Source organism: Furipterus horrens, unplaced genomic scaffold (assembly GCF_987537825.1).
Source record: "Furipterus horrens unplaced genomic scaffold, mFurHor1.1.pri manual_scaffold_1, whole genome shotgun sequence".
In the NCBI taxonomy this organism is placed as follows: domain Eukaryota; kingdom Metazoa; phylum Chordata; class Mammalia; order Chiroptera; family Furipteridae; genus Furipterus; species Furipterus horrens.
The window spans coordinates 180581588-180601425 of record NW_028327171.1 but is presented as its reverse complement, the minus strand read 5'-3'; the positions used below and the strand labels follow the sequence as shown (position 1 = coordinate 180601425).

The following is a 19838-nucleotide window of genomic DNA, read 5'->3' as shown; positions in this document are numbered from 1 at the left end:
AATAATTACAGTCTTCCTAGAATTCTCTGTTACATGCACAAGATGATAAATTTGCCTAATCTGAATTGCCTAATTCTTATTCGTCTAGCACCTCAGAACCCACTTACACAAATACTGCTCAGATTTTAGAAAATGTAAATTAATTAAATCCTACCATATCTTTAAGAGTAAGCCTGAGATTTACCTTTAAATTGTTAACCCCATGAAGTATTCAGGGATCTGATTCTAGTTACAAATCTGGGGACAGTAAACAATGGTGGGAGTGAACTATGAGGAAAACCAGTCTTGGAGTCATCTTGCATCTCAAGAAAGGCAGATATATTACCAGGCAGGAAATAAGGGATCTTATTTTAAATGACTATAGAGATTTAATGTGAAATAGGAATGTTTGAAGAGAATTTTTTATAAATCACACTCAAATTTCTAGGGTCCTGCTATTTTTCAATTATGTACCAATCAAGCAGATATTTGAAACATTTATTTAGATTTATGTTGAAGTTTAGTAATCTGCAGAATTAAATTTATACTTGCTTTTCAGTTATTTCCAACCTGTGTAAAGAGATGAATTTGAAAAATTTTGAGTATATTTATGTTTTTATTTAGCTCAATCAGAGAAAAGCCATTGCTTTCCTTCTGCACCGTGAGCCAAAACATTAGGGATTTAAATCTATCTTTCTCTTTATGTGCATAACCAGGAAAGACAGCTCAATCCACATGCAGCCATACAATTTCTCTTGAAATTTAAATATCCAGTTGAATAGCAGAAAACACTCATCGTCTTAAGCTTTGATTTTAATGTGAAAACCATCCAGGTGATCACAAATGGTGAAATGAATACTGTTTCCATAGACTGTCAAATTCTTATTCCTGGTTATAAATTGGGTTTCCCTACCTTTAGTCCTAACCAGTACAAATATTTAATCCCATAGTCTTTCTATTTTCCTGAGTTTCTGCTCACTACAATCATTTTTATTACCAATTGTTGGTTTAGTCAGGATTCTTAGTTGAAAACAATCTAAAGCAACTTTGGCTGACTTAAATAGAAATGTAATTTGTAGATTTTATCTGAAGTTTAGCAAGTTCAGAGATAGCTAAGGTACTCAGTTTTATAAAATGAACAAAATGAAACAAATGCTGATGTTTAGAGCTATCTTCAAAATCATACCCCAGAAACAGCCGGGTGAAACCATCATAAAACTGGACACTGGATGCCATTCTGGGCGTGACCGGCCCAGCTTATTTAGAAATATGTCTATTGCTGCCCTGACTACAGTTGATTACCACCAACATGAAATTTTTTATTCTCCTTCTTTCCTTGTGTAGCTAGGCAATATAATAGCCTCCAGATATGTTCACATCTTAAGCAGTGGAACCTATGAATATGTTACTTTACATGACAAAGCAAGGAAGAATTAAGGTTGTAGATAGAATGAAGTTTGCTAATCAACCAACCCTGAGATGGGGAGATTATCCTAAATTATTCAGTTTGGCCCAATGTAATTATAAGGGTCTGTATAAGTGAATGAGGGAGATAGGAGAACCAATGTCAGTGTGATTCAATGTGAAAAAGCTTTGGCCAAATATATCTGGCTTTGAAAATGTCTAAAATTAAAACTTCAAGTAATTTAATGTTATAACTCATAACACAAATTGGCTTTCTGTCTCTGTCTCCTTCTAACACTTGTTGCCTCTAACATGGAGAATAACTGGACTAAGAGTTTTGACATTTGACTGATAAAATTTTTATTTTTGAACGTAGAGTTTTTATAACCCACATAGAGTGAGCAAATTTCAAACTATAAAGTCAAATCTGCAAGAACAGACTGTTTTTCTCTACAGTAACTAAAAAATAAGAACTGGATGGTAGAGAAGGGCCTGGCTAAAGAGGGCAATGGAACGGTGTGTGAAGGTGGTAGAAAAAGCCTAAACTTGCAATTATTCATAATGTCTCTTTCACTGACCTTGTTTACAACCTTATAAATTACCAGCATCTTCCACCCTGATTATTTCCATTTTGGGGACAATCTGATTTACTATGTTACTGTTTCCAGGGATTCACTCAAATAGAATGGCTTACATTTTCAATATGCCTCAGGGGTTCTACTAAATATAAACTAAATATCTACAATATTCCCCACTGGGCATTATCTCTGTTCTGAATGTAGGTTATATTAAAACATACTATGTTTCTAAAGGTCATTGAGTTATTAAGCTAGAGAGTTAGAGTTCAATATTCTTTTTTGCAGAAAATCACTAAAGTTCCTGAGTATAAGCATGCATTTGTTATATTTATGAAAAGTGACAAAAACCAGAAATGTTTTATTATGACATTTTATTATGGGTGTCTGTAAGAAAAAAATAAAAAAGATCAACAACCACATACAAGCTTACAAAGTTAAATTTCAATACATTCCCCGTGTTATTGTGACAAATCAGCGCCATAATTTGTTTTGTTGTTGTTGTTGACTTTTACATGATAAAGGACAGAGTCCTCTGAAGTGACATGCCAATAGATCTTTTGACAAGAGACATGTACAGATGATGTGCATTTGGTGTTTTGAATGGAAGGCAATACTTCTGACCTAGAGTTTTAAAAGTGAAAGTACATTAGCACCATAACATGTGTCTTTATAGTCTTCCCAAATATTGGTAATTGATACTTTTAGCAATGACAAGGTAAAAGCACCTTTAAAAGCAGTTGATATCCAAGATTAAAATAATTGCGATTTTAAAATATTTCTTTAAATTCTTTTACTACACTCTACTTTTTTAAAACTACTATTTTAGGAAATAAATCAATGAAATTCATAAGTTTTACCAATTTATGCAATTTTTTCATCTTCTGAAACTTAGAGAATTCATCTGTATTTCTGACCAGGTTGAGGTAGTTGAAACAGGGAGGTCTTCTCAAATTTCATATTTGACTATTTCAGAAAGAAAGGTTATCTTTTAGTGGTAAGCATAGTCATTGCTCTGAAAATGGGCTAGAATTCAAAGAATGTAACTCAGTGTAATTGTAAGAGTGTTGAAGTTTATTTATTATAGCACCATTGAGACATTTTGAAATTGAAATTTAAAAAAATAGAACAAAGAGCATTTGAACTGCATTTGGTGTAACAGCAAAAATAAAAACGTATCCTTTTTGTCAAATTACATTTTTTCCAAAAATTTTGGAAATAAATAACTAGAATTTAGTTGGTCACTTGTACTGGTTGACAAGATTAGAACAAGAGGAACACAGATGGAGTGTAAAAATTTTTGCTGAGATTTGTAGATAAAGTTTGGTTTATAAAAAGCAAACAGGGCCAATGTCCACACCGAATTCTTGATCAGGACCACCAACATCATAAGGCGCGATATCTATAATAGGTAGTCTCATAGCCTTGCGTGTTCGATATTCAAAGACTGTTTTGCCCCATTCCCCAGTGTGTTTCTGTGAAAATAAAAAGAGCAAAAAATAAATAAATAAATAAGTGATAAGACAATACAATTACATTCATATGCTGTTTAACAAAGGGGATACCTTCTAAGAAGTACATCGTTAAGTGATTTCATTGTGTGAACATCATAGCATGTACTTTTACAAATCTAGATGGGATACACCAAGGCTACATGGTATAATCTATTGCTCCTAGGCTGTAAGCCTGTACAGCACGTTACTATACAAAGCAACACAAAATTAAAGTAAACACAAGAGGAAACAATATGGCCAACTGATGCAGTAAACAGGAGATGTATGAGGCTGCTACCAGCATAAACAGCATACTATTTTATAGCAACTGTTTCTTTTTTTTTTTGTAAGTAGAAAGAGTACACTCCAAAATAACAATAAAAAGTAAGGTAAATACATAAACCAGTATCATAATAATTTATTATCATTATTAATTATTATGTATTGACTGCACATTATTGTATCTACTATACTTTTCTAGAGCTGGCAGCACAGTAGATTTGTTTATACCATCATCACCGCAAACACATGAGTAATGTGTTGCGCTTTGACCTTATGATAGCTACCATGTTATTAGGTGATAGAAATTTTTTGGCTCCATTATAATCTTACAGTAACACTGGCATATATGTAGTCCATTATTGACCCAAATATCATTATGTGGTACATGACTGTGCTTAGACATTTGCTGTGATGGACCAAGTTTTTTTTTTTTAAATTTGCTTGAAGGAAGTTGCCAACTTGCTATGTTATGTTCCATACACATGAAATCTGCTCTACTTGAAAGCTATATTCTCCAAGTTGATAATCCATATTGTTTACTAAAAGTCTTGTAGGTCTTTAGGGTAAACCCAGCAGAGAGATTGCCATAGGCCAATTCATTCTCAGAAGCCTTAGTTCTGATCATTGCTAATAGGTATAAAGCTCATTTACTAAGAAGTAGAAGATCTTTCATTATGGAATTTTTTAATATTAGAAGTGAATTATCTCTCTGTTCATAAATGATAATAACACAGAATAGATTTAAAGTTAACTTTTAAAATGAAAAAGAAGAGATTTTAAATTGTATTCATAGGATGACTATTATGTAGAATGTATAGTAACCATCCAGATTATCTGATAACATTTATATTATGGATTTAAATTTCAATTGTTTTCACTTTAACTGCTTTTCACCTTAAGGTTGAGAAAATATATTCATTTTCATGGTATTTAACATTTCCTTCAATGAATCAGTAGATTCTATATAACTCACACCAAAAGCCTTCATTTGATCACCCTCATTTTTATTTCTTTTTTCTAAATAATTAGTGCGATTAAACTAGAAATGCTTAGCTCATTGCAATCCATGATTATAAAGATGTTATTACTTACAGTGCAACTATCCTCCAGAACTGTGTATGTAAATTTGCTATTTCCTTCAGCCTTGAATTCACCTTCATTTGACCCCATTAGCCTCAGGGCTTTCTTCACATTCCCACTGGCATGATCCATGTATGCAATGCTATTCTTGCAGTGGTATGTGATGTTCTGGGAAGCTCGGCTGGAGAGAAGTCGGAGGAATGCCAGCTGGACATCGAGGATATCTTCAGGAAGTTCAGGATTGCCATAGCTAAACTGTAATAGGAAACAAATAAAACTGATCAAACATTTAGTTGTAACTGTATGTAAGGAATTCATGCAATATAGTTTGGTCATTGTAATGCAGGTTGTTCATGTATTTTATGTAGGAGTATTTTATATGTAAATGAGTTTTTTATTATAATTGACATAGCATGTTATATTACTTTTAGATGTACAACATAGTGATTCTACATTTATATACTTTACAATGTGATCACCAAAACAAGTCAATTAACCATCTGTCACTGTATGAACATGTTTTTATTGCATGCATAACATAAAGTTTCAGAGTAGAAAACGTCTTTGAGAATTGAGAGAAAGGTGGTTGTATACAAAGCATCATTCAATCTAGCTTAGCTCTTTAATGACAAGTTATAAAAAGTTAAAATAGTCATCTGAACATGTAAAATCATTTGAGCTCTTGCATTGATTAGCCAGCTTTGCTGTGTGATGAATGAATAGCTAGAAATAAGAAAGTTATGTAGGTAAGGATGACTCAGTTAAAAAAATTGTTATAGCTTTTCTTACCTGAAAACCACCATCCATGGTTTCACCAAACCAAACATGTCTCTTCTCAGCACCAGAATCTCTCCACCAGTTTTTACGTGGAACACTCAACGGACTGGCATTTATACATGTTTCCCCAGTTTCCATATTACAGAATACCTTAATAGCATCCATCTTGCAACCTTGGTTAGGATCAACCCAATATTCTCCTGAATAGTTACAAGAAAAGGACAATGGAAATTGGTTATAAAATCCAGTAATGAAATTTGGACCAGAATGATTTTGTGTTCCTGGTAAGACATTCATAATGTTGACTGCTAAAGTACTTATATTTTATCTATTTGTATTTTAAATATAGCATAACAAACTTTTAAATTGACATTATTGAGGTAAAACAGCTGCAAAAATTAGAAACTAAGGAAGTACAAAACAGCATCTTGATATTGAACAATGAAGATATATCAAGACAAGAACTTTTGATTGTGTACTGTATTTACTGAAATCTTTCTCTCTTTAAAAGATGACTATATATTTAATGTGGTTTTTCTTAATGTAAACTCTTTGTCTAATGTAAGTTTATGGCAAATAATTCTAAACTTAAAGTCCCCATGATTGATGATTTTCCACTATTTTAAGTAATTTTCAGAAATGACTCCAAGGCAATGTTCCATGTCAAGATATTTAAGAGCTTGAAATAATTCTGCCTTTCAGAAATAATTATATATATGCAATATATATAATTGCATATATATGCAAAACCTTACACTATTATAATATTAGATTTAATTTCATACAATATTTTAAATTTTTTATTTGTCTTTTAATTTGAAAATTTTAATAATTTGATTTATGACAAACATTAAATTGTAATCAATGAATGTTTCAATAAATAAATAGCAAACTTTGCATCAAATTACACATATTTGATCCTGAGAACACAATGATAAATATCACTTTATCACTCAAATATATTTGTGATGATATGCAGAAACATACCAAACTATGACTTGTGTTAAAATTTCTACAAAACTGTCTTCAAATGTAGGAACATTTGGATATTTCAAGTTATTCATGTTACATTCTAAGTACACCTGCAAAGTTCATGTTTTTCTTCTCACAGTGTCAAGTAGTTTCCATTAAACTAACACTCTTTAGATATTATTTTTGCTATAAAATATTTCTTATTCACAGCAATATTTTTCTTTTCCCTAAATACTTATATAAGCATCTTTCTCTGTAGTCCTGTTGCCATGAGTCTGAAATATTCAATAACATACCACTCTTGAGTTCAGGATGGCAGAAATTCAGGTCTCGGCAGTTCCGAGCAGGGTTTTTACGAGACCCATCAGGGCTAATGAGGTTTTCTACTTGTCCACTGACTGATTTGAGTGAAGTCATGATCTCTTCGGTGTTGATTTTGAAATCCATTGGTTCATCTCCATAATATGGGGCAAAACCACCAGATTTTTCACCTCCAACACCAGCAATGGCAGCAGCCCCACCACAGCATGGACCAGGGGCACCAGGTGGTCCGGGAGGGCCTGGTTGTCCTGGGTGGCCTGGGGACCCCTAGGAAGGGTAAGAACATACATCATTGAGGTGTCCTTATTTGGTCTTCACTGAAAGAATATGTTGCTAGCCCAAGAAAATGTGTTAAAGGCAATTAATACCTTGTGACATAATAATTATTTTAATAGAGGATTATTTGAATTGTTTTGTGATCAGAAGGTAATTAAAAATGGCTACAATTCATTATCATGAAATTTATTGTTATACTGTGTAAGAATCAGTGGTGCTAGAGCACATATTTTACTCCATCATGCCTCCTTCTATATAAATGTCAGTATCATGACACAGGAAATGTCATGTCAGCATAAGAATTCTGATTCCAGATTTGTCATTAACTTTGTATCTTTGTGCTGATCACTTAACTCATTTGTTTTAATTGCCACATGTGGAACTTGTCAGGATAATAGTTTTTATTTCACTGACTCCAAAGGTGTGAGACAGAAAGGTATTAGGAATGAAGGTATCAGTAGCAAAAAAGAAATCATGGCAGCTATTTGAGAAGTAGAATGCACTACATACATGGTGGACAAAGGTAGGATTATAGTTGTGAGTATGCAACACACAGTTAAAACTATTGTAATAATGGTTACCTGCATGTCTTTTTCCATATGAACAACTGTAAATATACATTTACCCACTTCTATACTTGCAAATTATTATGTTTATCAGAGTTGTGAGACTCAAGTATGAAATCAACACATACAGAGTTCGTTTGGTTAAATGGGTTTATGTCTTTACTTTGATATAACTGCTATCTGATCAAACTGTTTAAGAAAAGGTTTTTTTCTCCCTGTTGCTATAGTGTGTTGGAGAAAGTTTTAATGTGGTGGAGAATGTCTTCAAGTCATTGTTCATTTTCTAAATCGAGTTGGGTAACTGCATTACATTTAACTCACTACCTCAGTTTTAGAATATGACAAAGTGTTTCTAAAAATGTGAAGCTGATAGCAAATTAAATACATATACTTATAAGCAACATTTCACCTCGGAGCCTCTTTCACCTCTGTTCCCTCTAGGCCCTGGTGGTCCAATGGGACCTGGATGTCCACTGATTCCATCTTTGCCAGGGGGGCCACCAGGTCCAGCAGGTCCCTAAAAAATTATCATGGTGTCACAAGGCTAGAATATCTTCCTTCAGTGCAAACAGTGAGAAAATATGGATTTCCCAATATCTTTCTCTGGTACTTACTCTGGGGCCTGCAGGTCCTGGACTACCAACTGCACCTTGGTGACCAGCAGCACCCTGAAAAAAAACAAAGGGTGAATATGAGTGAAAACTTTAAAAAGGTTAGGAAACTGTTTGTTTAAAATTGGGTGAAGAAACATGGGGATCATGATAAAATGTAATTCCCTTTTCCTTTAACCTCATGCCATCTACTATTTCATATAAGTCCTAGAATCCATTTCTCATCTATTTTAGAATAGATACTTAAAAATGAACATTTTATACAACTGGTGTCTAAAATTTGCCTGTCTCCTCAATTAAAATGCGTTGAAGAGGATTTTCTAACAAAATGGATGCACTTACTGGAGAACCTGGGGGACCTGGGTTTCCAGGGAATCCTCGATGTCCTTTGATGCCAATAGAACCACGTTCACCTGTTTCACCTTTGTCACCACGTGGGCCTTGGGGACCCTTTACAAAAAATACATTTTAGATTAAGGACACAACCACACATACACATTGGAAAAACAAAATAGAATTTATAACAGTTAAGGTCATTTTCTGACATTCTATTAGAAATCTCATCAACAGACACTGTTGGTGACATGGAACATTAAAAATTGTTCTCGTGATTGTTTTCATTTTGGGCTGATAACTGCATAAAACCCCAATAATTGGCCCCAAGGAACTTTGGGTCCTGAATTGCTTTCTGTATAATTGAAGGAAAGTTTAAATTCTATTTCAGTTATGTATTTTGTCATCCCCTTTTCTTGAACACGCCAGAAAATAGAACATTTTCTACACCATAGAATGAATTAAAAAAAAAAAAAAAAGACCCCGGCTGGCGTGGCTCAGTTGTTTGGGCGATATGCTGCAAACTGAAAGGCCTCAGGTACAATTTCTGATCAGGACACATGCTGGAGTTGGGTTTGGTCTCCAGTCAGGGCAATGGATTAATGTTTCTCTCCCTCTCTTTCTCCCTCCCTTCCCCTCTCTCTGGAATCAATAAAAGGAAAAACAAAACAAAGCAACTTACAGGAGGACCTCGGACACCTGCAGGACCTGGAGCACCAGTAGCGCCAGCAGGGCCCTAAAATAAAAATTAACAAACAAACACACAAGGAAATGTTAGCTTATTCATATAGTTTTGTTTGATTTAAAAGTTAATAATTTCATTGTTAGGGAATGATAATATGCCTACTATTATTGAAAGTTACTATCATTTTTTCCTTCAACATCCTTTCCTATTTATATCTTTACCAGGGGCTCTAAACAGACAAGCTGAGAAAGTCCTATTAATTCAGCCTTATATTCACTGGTGAATATACACTTTGTCTGATTAATATTGTTTTGAATTTTAGTAATGAATTCTTCGTTGACTACTGTGAGAAACTTCCCACATAGCTCTATGACTATTCCATGCCTATGGAATGACTAGCATAAAAACTGTACAACAAGTAGTAGTAGATTTTTTGGTTGGCAGCTATGACATTCCATCTTCTACCTGCTAACCTCTTTACTGAGGGAAACAGACGAGTACAGTAAGGTGGTGTTTACTGGAACTCACACTTTCTCCTCTATCACCACTCTTTCCTGCTGGACCAACAGGGCCAGGCGGGCCTGGATGACCAGGGGCACCAGGGGCACCAGGAGAGCCATTTTCACCACGATCGCCCTGTGGGAAAGTTCACAGGTCCAAAATAAATACAATCAGCAGCTATTGGTTTCATTGCATCAGCCAACTGTACATGTACTTTTTATACCTTGGTACCGGGAGTTCCATCACGACCTGGCAGGCCATCTGATCCAGGGTTTCCCTGATTAAAGAAGAAAAAAGGAGAGATGAAATCAACCTGCTTGGAACCATTCAATTACCACTTAAGCCATGCTTTCTCAACGGGAGCAATATCATCCTAAAGAGGATAATACTTGGTTCTTGTGAGTAAAAAACTGAGATATTACAATGGGTGTGGTCCTTCAAAGAGTGACAATGCCTAAATGCAGTATATCTGTGGTACTAAAATTTTATGGGGTAAGACAGGAAAAACAATTTTTTTTAATCTGCAAAAGGAGTACTTAGGGGAGAGAATAAATAAAAGCTTCACTAACATTCATTTAACCTGATAATAGAAATCTACAATTTAAGGAAAGACCAATTACAGATAACATGTAGTACATTTTCATCCAGAAAGAATGTGGTCAATTGGGGTTCTCCCCACCCCTAATATTTACCATATTCTTCTTCATGAGTGATCATTCATTGAGTAAATAATGAACATGAACATTTAAGGCTATTTTGGGTTGTAATAAAAGAATATCTGTTATTAGAAAAGGAAGGAGAACTTCGGTATGTGGTAGTCTTTACTCTCTTAACCATTAAGGCAGGCCCAGTTTGACTATTACTTAAATAAGTTATCAAATACTGCCTGGCTGATTAGATATTTCCCAAGAACCAGTACTTACATCTCTTCCAGGTTCACCAGCTATACCAGACAGACCAGGAAGACCTTGGGGTCCAGGAGGGCCACGTTCTCCACTTTGTCCACTAGGTCCTGGTTTCCCATTTTCACCCTGTGTAAAAAAAAAAAGACACTTTTTTAAAACTCAAGACCACGCAAAAACTTTGTTTAAATCAATTTTTATTGAATTTATTCTTAAAAGTGTCTCTATCAAAGAGGAAAAGCTTTGGACAAGCAAGCTTCTTGTGTTTTCTAACTTGCCCAGTAACTCTGGACACTAAAGGGCTGAATAATTCCACTGGTTATCATATTCAAAATACATTCTAATATGAGATGTATAAACAAACGTGGCTATTCCAAGAAAAAATAATGATGAGCAATCATGAAACTATAGACTTACAATTACAATTAAGTTACATTGAATATTTGGCTCTACCTAAAGGATATACACTTACTAGATTTATTCATATAAATTGAATACACTTCAATTTTATATTGTATTTTCACTGCATTTATATGACATTTAAATGTAAAGAGGTGCTTGATGTATCAGAGTAGGAGCCTTAATAAAAGAAAATTTTATTGCCCCATTTGCTAATTGATACCACTAAGATGTTGATGTTAATGAAAGCACATGAGGAATGCAAAATGAAATAAATAGTTGCTGTCAGTTAAAGGCTTTCATAGGTCTACAAGCTGACATTATTTCCCCTTTCAAGACTCAAAGTCAACAAACTGAAGAATGCTCACAGGTTTTCCAACAGAGGCATTTGAGATGGCAAGCTATTTTTTTGTCATATTGATTTATTTGTGCTTATGTTCGAAGCTGGTGGTTTATGATGTGCCTTTTTTTGTGTTCTGGAACCTTTTGATAATATTCATGCTTCCTGAAAATGTGAAAATACCAAGAATTTTCATCTATTACGGAATAACTTGTTCATTGTGCACTTGTTATAGTTACGTGTCTCCCAAGGCTATTAAAAGAAACAAGAGTCTGGTGATACAAAGACAGCTACACTCACCTTAATGCCTTGGGGGCCAGGACTTCCTCTGGGACCTGGCATGCCTTGAGGTCCTGCCAGACCCCGAGCTCCGGTAATCCCTGCAATTCCAAGTGGGCCTGGAGCTCCCTGTTGTGACAGATAATGAAGCCTCAGTTCTTCTTTATGTGAGTATGTTTTCCTCTACTGAATTTACAAGTAAAAATAAAACAAGTGTCATCAATTATTAGAGAACCAACTCTACTCACCGGAGGGCCCTGAGAACCAGGTGATCCTTTCTCACCTGGTGGACCAGCATCACCTTTTGGTCCAGAAACCCCAGGGTTGCCAGGAGAACCATTGCTACCAGGCGGGCCCGGGGGTCCATCCTTGCCTGGAGCACCACTGGCACCGGGGGGACCTGGGTTACCCTATAAAATATGTTTGAAATTTGAGTATTTTATATAAAAGTATTAATATTTCATGCCTATTTTACTTACATTTAAATAACTTCTATATTTAATACAATGAAATGTAGCAATGGGTAGTTTTTCATCCTATGTATACATAAATTCTCTTTATGGAATGTATCAAAAACATCATTTAAAAAGTTCTTACACTACTACCAGGAGGGCCAGGGAGACCGCGACCACCAGGGAAGCCAGCAGCACCCTGTGAAATGATAACATATTTTTGAATTTCAAAAATTAAGTATAACAAATAATCGCTAAAAACAAATATAAAATACAAAATATGTAAGATATGCCTTCTACTCTGAATCACTTGTAGTCTAGTTTTCCTTTTGGAATTTACATATAACTCATATATGGGTAAGTGATTATAATTTTTATACTCTATTTGGGGAGTATACACTCCCAAAACTAGAAACTATTTTCAAAGCAGTGTTTATACACGTTGATATTAATTAATGCTTTTCAATAATAATTAAGAGAATCAGTACTCACAGGACCACCAGGACTGCCACGTTCACCTTTGACACCTTGAGGACCAGGAGGACCCTATATGAAATGGAGGTGAAAAAGATTTATAAGAATAGCACCAAAACCAAATTTTTGTCAAAGCATTAAGCCTTTGCAGAACAATAATTCTACTTATTGTGATAATTATTTTGCAATATGCACATATATGAAATAATTCTGTGGTGCACCTTAAACTTATACAATGTCATATGTCAAATATATCTCAATAAATCCAGGGGAAAAGAAACCTATAATAGAAGTGAGAACCTCTACCAAAATAATCCTCCAAAACAAAAAAAGAGTAACTCTCTGAAGAGTTGATTGACATGCTATTTGGACTATTTGAACCAAGCTTCAAACTCTGAACAATATTCCTGTGAAGACTGTATTTCCATCATGTCAAGCTCTCTCAGTATGACATATTAAATTCTTGCTAAACGAAGTGCTTTCCACCAGAAGCCTTAGCGAAAAAGCGAACACTTACAGCAGGCCCAGCACCTCCAGGTAATCCTGCATTTCCAGGAGGGCCTCCTTCCCCTCTTTCACCAGGAGCTCCCCTTTCTCCTTTAGCACCAGGCTCGCCATTCTGTCCCTGCATTCAGAAGCAACAGTCTGTGAGCTGACACCTTACACAATCCACTGGCTTATCATTACTTGTAATCAAAAAATAGAATTATTCAGGGAGAGAAATACTGAAATACAGTCAGAAAAAGAAGGCTCTTAGAAGATGTGGCAAAACAAAGTCAATCAAAATATTTCCTTGATAAAAGAATAGTATCAAGAAAGCATGAATATGTATATTATTTGTCATAAGGGAGCGAGTATCTCCGAGGATGTGTTGAAAGTGAGCAGCAGTAATATCAATTGGGAAAGATGGTACTTAAGGCTAAATTTAAATGGCATCGTTTTATAATGAAAGAAGTTTTAAAATTTCACAGTGCTTTTAGATCAAATGAATCGTATTAGCCTCATTAACCTGGCGTAAAGGCAGGTCAAGTATTTTTATCTCCATCTTTGAAAAAGTAAGAAGAGAAATAAAGTAAAAAAAAAAAAGGACTGGGGAGGGCCTATAAAAACCTGATAGGGAATGAGTGGCTGAGGCAGGACTGCATCCAGACTTAACTTATACTTTTGCCATTTTTCAGCAAGATAGTGATTGTGGGCTGTGTAACATACATATTTTTAAATTACAGTTTACATTTAATATTATTTTGTATTAGGTTCAGGTATATAGCATAGTGCTTAGACCATCATATATTTTACAAAGTGTCTCCCCTGATTGTTCAAGGGTCCGCCTGGCACCATACGTACTTATTACAATGTCATTGGCTACATTCCCTGTGCTGCACTTTACATTCCCGGGGCTGTTGTGTAATTACCAATTTGTGGTTCTCAATCCCTTCACCTTGTTTCACCTAATGTTCATACTTACAGGAGCACCGGGGAAGCCGGCAGGTCCTGGGCCCCCAGGTTCACCTCTCTCACCCTGAAGGGAAAAATATCCTCGTTAGGACAGGGAAGACATTTTTTCACAGGGACCACATCATCCTTTATATCATCTTATCTTTGCTTTAAGAAGGAAGTGTACAAAAGTAACTAATATAGTTTACCATTTGAAGACTTTTCAGTTTCTGAACAAAATTAGTGGGGAACAATAACCAGAACCATTGATTCCTTCTGTCTCTCACTGCGATATTATGTACAAGAAAAATACTTGAGAATTCTACTGTATTGAACACATCTAATTGTATAACTTCTAAAAGTGTAAGGATTTAAAAATATAGTAAAAGGATTGAGAAGTCAATCAATCAATCAATAATTAATTAAAAACATTTACTATATATTTCTCCTGAGTCACAGACACTGAAGGTAGAGAACTTTAGATCTAGAAGAAGCCTCAGGCGAAGATTTTATAGAGCTAAGAATTACTCATTTACCAATATATATTACTTGTGCAATTTTTATTTTTTTCCAAACTTATTCAGTAAAGAAGGCATGATTTAAAATTGTTTCTTGTGAATTTTGGATTTGAGAACTTTAAGTTTTGTTGCATGTCATATGCCTTCTAAAGACAGTATTTCACTGTTGAGACTCAGGCTACCAGGCAGAATTGCTAAATATAAATAGTTGCTGCCTGTGTGAGGTTAAAGAGTATGTTGAAAATGCCTTTAACACTTACAGGAGGACCACGAGGACCAGCTGCTCCCGAAGGTCCAGGGGAACCACCTTCACCCTTTAAAAAGAGAAAAGAAAAATAATATTCTTGTCATCCAAAAAGCCAAAGACATTTTTTTTTTCTAAACAGTATTAAGTGTTACCTTATCTCCAGGCTGACCAGCTGGGCCAGGGGGACCAATGGGACCAGTAAGACCCTAAAGAAAACAAATCTATTTTTAATTTTGAAGATAATAAGCATTATTTTTTCTATTAATTAAACAGGGAGCTTATAGATATATTATTCATCTAATAAACTAGATAATATTATTTCTTTTATGGCTTGAACGATATTTCATTACACATATAAAGTTTTCAAATATTAAAAGTTTTCCTTATTTACATAAATAAAAGATTTGGTTAATTTTAAAAATTAGATGATGGCTTACCCATCTAGTCTATCAAATGTGAAATATTTATAAATATTTTAAGGTAACTGCAGTAAATATAATATTTATGTAATGGCTTAGTTTTCATGTTTATTTAGCATGTTTATTATGTAGATATGACTCCATCTAGAAGATGTTTGCTAATGTGAATAGAGTTGATTATAATGTTTGTTTTTTCTAACATTTATTTTGAAATAGCTATAGATTCATAGAAGCTTGCAAAGAAATACACAGGAAAATCCTGTGCACCTTTCTCCCAGCTTCCCACAATGTTATACCTTACACAACTAATATCAAAACCAAGAAATTGACACTGGTACAATCCATAGGACTGAGGTTTCTCCAGTTATTCGAGCACTCACTTGTATGTGTATGTACTATATAATTTTATCACATGTAACCCTGCATGACCACCACAATAATCAAGACATTCAAATGTTACAGTCATCATATGGCTCCCTCCTGTCACCTCACTATAGCCACAGCCATCTCCCTCTCCCCCATTCCTAACTCCTGGCAACCATAAGCTCTTCTACATCTCTTTTATGTTATTTCACAATGTTACATGATTGCAATCATGCAGTAAGTATCTTTTTTACTTGACTTTTCTTAATTCAGCATCACGCCCCTGAAGTCTATATAAATTGTTGCAGGTATCACTAGTTCATTCATTTTCATTACTAAGTAGTATTCTATGATATGACCTTACCACAGAATTGCAACATTTTTTAAAATCAAGAAGTTCCTTCATGATCAGTATTGACTATCTTAGATTTAGTGACTCATGACTTTAGTTTGTAACCTCTATCATACTTTTGGGGTTTTTCCATTCTCAGAACACTATTGAGTTGTCAGGTAGCAAGAGATATAAATCAGAAATTTTAACTTCAAATCATTTGGGTCTTCTTAATGCCCAGAAGATAGCAAAGTATGGTCTAGCTTATCATGAATCGTTTTGGGAACAAACAGAAGTTGAGGTGGAAACTACTGTATATCACATACAGATAAGACATGTTTTTCCCCGAAATGAGTACTCACCCTTGGACCGTCTTTCCCTGGAGCACCATCAGCACCTGCACTGCCTGGTTCACCCTGTCAAATAAAAGCCAATGTCATTAGCTTAGAAGTATCCTCAATGAAAATCTACCAAAAAGAGGAGTAACCTCCAAGATTTGCTGTGATATGTTCAATATATTAGATGTTCTGATTTATAGTGCTCCAGAAATACATAAAAAATTTACTTACTATAAAATGGTAACATTCATTTGGGAAGTAGATTGCTTTCCACCAGTGGTATTTTTTTTTTTCATCTACAAAGTCTGTTTTGTTACCTAGTTAAGAAAAGATAAGTTAGTACCTTGTCACCCTTGGGGCCAGCACCTCCAGGGCCTCCTCTTTCTCCAGGCATCCCTTGCAGACCAGGACCGCCAGCAGCACCAGGTGGCCCAGGGGGACCAGCAACACCCTAAAATTAAAAGAGAAATAGTACATCACGGGAAGGAAATGCAATGCATTTTGTAAAATTTAGGTGAATTAAATTGTGTGGCATTTTACCCTTGCTCCTGCAGGACCAGGGGGGCCCGCTCCACCTTTAGGTCCTGGGGCACCTCCTGTTCCAGGAGACCCACGTTCACCAGGGGCACCAGGTTCACCCTGAAATAGGAAAATGCCACATTCCTGTTAGGAAACTCAATGCTAAAAATAAACCCAGAACACCCTAAATTGTATTGCCTTGATGCAGACCATCAGGTTATTAACTTATATTTTTGAACCAATTGGACATTTTTATAAAAGACATTTGATAAACTGAGTGGGGACTTAAAACTTACAGTTATTCTAAACAAGGAAACTTTGACACCTGATCTGAAGGATTAGCTTAGAAACTATTAGAATAATTTTTTTTCACAAGAGCAAAATTTTAAGGTTCTTCTATCAAAACAGTTTTAATCAATGCACTGGAAAGATTTGTCTTGAAATTTTCAGGTCCATAATTGATTCTATAATGTTTATTAATGTCAGAGAACTTGATTTTCCTGATTAAGCAAATTTGATGTACTCGAAATGTCTTGAGTTACCCTGTGTTCACCAAACATTTACAATGTTGTGTTTCTTAAAAAGAGTATTTTGGTGTAACATACTAAAAATGTGTCACTAATCTCTTGCTCTATAACATGCTGAGACATTAGAAAATAAATTAAAATATTTACCCTGCCTCCTGGAGTTCCAGGTGTACCGGCATCACCCTTTGGACCCTAGGAAATTGACACTCTATGAGTAGGTCTCTATCAGAATACAGGTTATATAAATATAAGCAATACACATTTGACTTGTTTTCATACTGTACAGTCTGTCAAATCTCGAGCCATGTACTCTTTCTTTATTTTCTTTTATTTATAGTAAAATCCAAGCAATGTAATAGTTATGATTGAATAATTGTTATTTTTGCTAATAAATATTTTAAAACTAACAGTTGAAATTCAGATACCATGGCAAGAGAACGTGCAAAACTTAATAATTAGTAAATGATTACAATTTAATATTTTGGTTTCTGAGTTATGAAAAAATGACATGCAACTTACTGGTTCACCAGGTTTTCCATTTTCTCCTGGAGGACCACCCGGTCCAGCCAAGCCCTACAAAGAATCATATTTGTATTGTGCAATCATTTCAAACATTGCTTACAAGAAAGTTTTCAGTCACATATTTCTTCAAAGTATTAAAAAATGGTTTCAGTGTTCTTTTTTGAGATAAAATCTTGTGACACACAAACTCCAATGACTGAGATGTCATAATCATATCTAACAAACAAATGTTCATCTCCCTCTCTTCTTTCTGCTTATAAAATGAATAGATGATGATGGTAAGATGGATTTAGCTATATTAATTTAAGTTTGAATGAAAGTAAGTGTAAACATACAGAATTATGTGGACTTTATTTTTTAATTATTAATTATGCCTGTCTATTCACATTATCTATCACTTTATTTCAAAGTAGAAGATAGACCCACAAATTTGAAGCTTAAAATGAATTGTAATCTGTTAGTGTCACACAAAAATTAACAAATATAGCTATCAAAGGGAAGTACTTAATTGTCTGGTAGAAGCAGATGCTCAATGACAATTTAAATGACAAATTCTTACTTGCAATCCTTGTGGACCAGGAGGTCCTCCATCTCCTTTGTCACCACCTGGCCCCTAGGTAGAAAAGTGTAATGAGATCCTCACTAACTTTCACATTGAGTTTGCACAGTTTTCACTTCAGCAGGCCAATGGTTTAATTTAAAAATTAATCATGTGAAAGGAGGGTAGAGTCTGGCCCGTGGAAGTGATGCAAGGGAGACTTAATGTCAGCACTTAGCTGCCTAAATGAGCAAGCATAATAATTGCTTTGATTAATTATTATGATATCGTGTCAGAGATTATATAATTCCCAAAGTTGTCCCTCTGCCCCACTCCCACCCACCTCCATCTGCAATTTGTGTGAGTAAACTTACGGGAAGACCAGGGGGTCCCTGAGGTCCAGTTTCTCCATTCTTTCCAGGAGGACCCTAAACAAAAAGCAGTTTGGGAAGAAGAGAAAAGTCATAGGGTTGGCGATAAATGCCTGTATTTTAAGGTTGGGAAGAAGGTGATGAAAGCTACATACCTGAGGGCCAGGACCTCCAGGGCCACCTCGTTCTCCATTTTTGCCAGGAGCACCCTAAAGAAATGTCCAGTATTTACTAACTCTCAAAAGGAAATAATTCATCATCTTGTTCCCTTAGAGCAGTGGTTCTCAACCTTTCTAATGCCGTGACCCTTTAATAGAATTCCTCATGTTGTTGTGAGTAAAATTATTTTCATTGCTACTTCATAACTGTAACTTTGCTACTGTTATTAATCGTAATGTAAATATCTGATATGCAGGATATATTTTCATTGTTACAAATTGAATAAAATTAAAGCATAGTGATTAATCACAAAAACAATATGTAATTATATATGTGTTTGCCGATGGTCTTAGGCGACCCCTGTGAAAGGGTCGTTCGACCCCCAAAGGGGTCGCAACCCACAGGTTGAGAACCACTGCCTTAGAGTTTTGACCTGCCTCTTAGATTAGACACACACACACACACACACACACATTCATAACCAAAACTACTTTCTATAACTAGGTTTCTACGAATGTTGCCACTTTTTCCCAAGAACTCCAGCAAAAACATATTTTAACTCCCTTCTCAGATGGTGTTTTGATTTCCACATATTATTCTGTGCTTCGAAGCAGAAGCCAAATTTGGGCCATTTCGACACTCCCATATGGAAAGTAAAAGGCCTTCTGTCAAATAGTTATTGAACTAATAAGGGCAGGAACTCACATCATTTCCTTTAGGACCAGGGAAACCCATTACACCAGGCTGACCCCGGGGACCAGATGGGCCTGGAGGACCTGGGCGACCAGTATCGCCTTGAGTTCCCTAATGAGAAAAAATACATTAATAGAGGTTTGATTTAAAAAATGACC

The 19838-nt window shown here is 35.2% G+C and overlaps 1 protein-coding gene across 1 annotated transcript in view; it reads right to left on the bottom strand.

Annotated features, from left to right (window-relative positions):
• Window positions 1-2315: 2315 nt before the first annotated feature.
• The window catches only part of COL3A1 (collagen type III alpha 1 chain), a 40180-nt gene continuing 22657 nt past the window's right edge, over window positions 2316-19838 (bottom strand). The window contains exons 24-51 of the mRNA XM_090281571.1: window positions 19693-19791; window positions 18984-19037; window positions 18832-18885; window positions 18479-18532; window positions 17917-17970; window positions 17545-17589; window positions 16892-16990; window positions 16695-16802; window positions 16376-16429; window positions 15053-15106; window positions 14914-14967; window positions 14167-14220; window positions 13219-13326; window positions 12720-12773; window positions 12373-12426; window positions 12024-12185; window positions 11797-11904; window positions 10779-10886; window positions 10079-10132; window positions 9883-9990; window positions 9352-9405; window positions 8679-8786; window positions 8340-8393; window positions 8135-8242; window positions 6859-7150; window positions 5603-5790; window positions 4826-5068; window positions 2316-3433 (exon numbers count right to left, since the gene is read on the bottom strand). Coding sequence (XP_090137697.1) covers window positions 3287-3433; window positions 4826-5068; window positions 5603-5790; window positions 6859-7150; window positions 8135-8242; window positions 8340-8393; window positions 8679-8786; window positions 9352-9405; window positions 9883-9990; window positions 10079-10132; window positions 10779-10886; window positions 11797-11904; window positions 12024-12185; window positions 12373-12426; window positions 12720-12773; window positions 13219-13326; window positions 14167-14220; window positions 14914-14967; window positions 15053-15106; window positions 16376-16429; window positions 16695-16802; window positions 16892-16990; window positions 17545-17589; window positions 17917-17970; window positions 18479-18532; window positions 18832-18885; window positions 18984-19037; window positions 19693-19791 — 2733 coding nt within the window. The 3' untranslated portion in view covers window positions 2316-3286. The remainder of the gene's footprint in view (window positions 3434-4825; window positions 5069-5602; window positions 5791-6858; window positions 7151-8134; window positions 8243-8339; window positions 8394-8678; window positions 8787-9351; window positions 9406-9882; window positions 9991-10078; window positions 10133-10778; window positions 10887-11796; window positions 11905-12023; window positions 12186-12372; window positions 12427-12719; window positions 12774-13218; window positions 13327-14166; window positions 14221-14913; window positions 14968-15052; window positions 15107-16375; window positions 16430-16694; window positions 16803-16891; window positions 16991-17544; window positions 17590-17916; window positions 17971-18478; window positions 18533-18831; window positions 18886-18983; window positions 19038-19692; window positions 19792-19838) is intronic.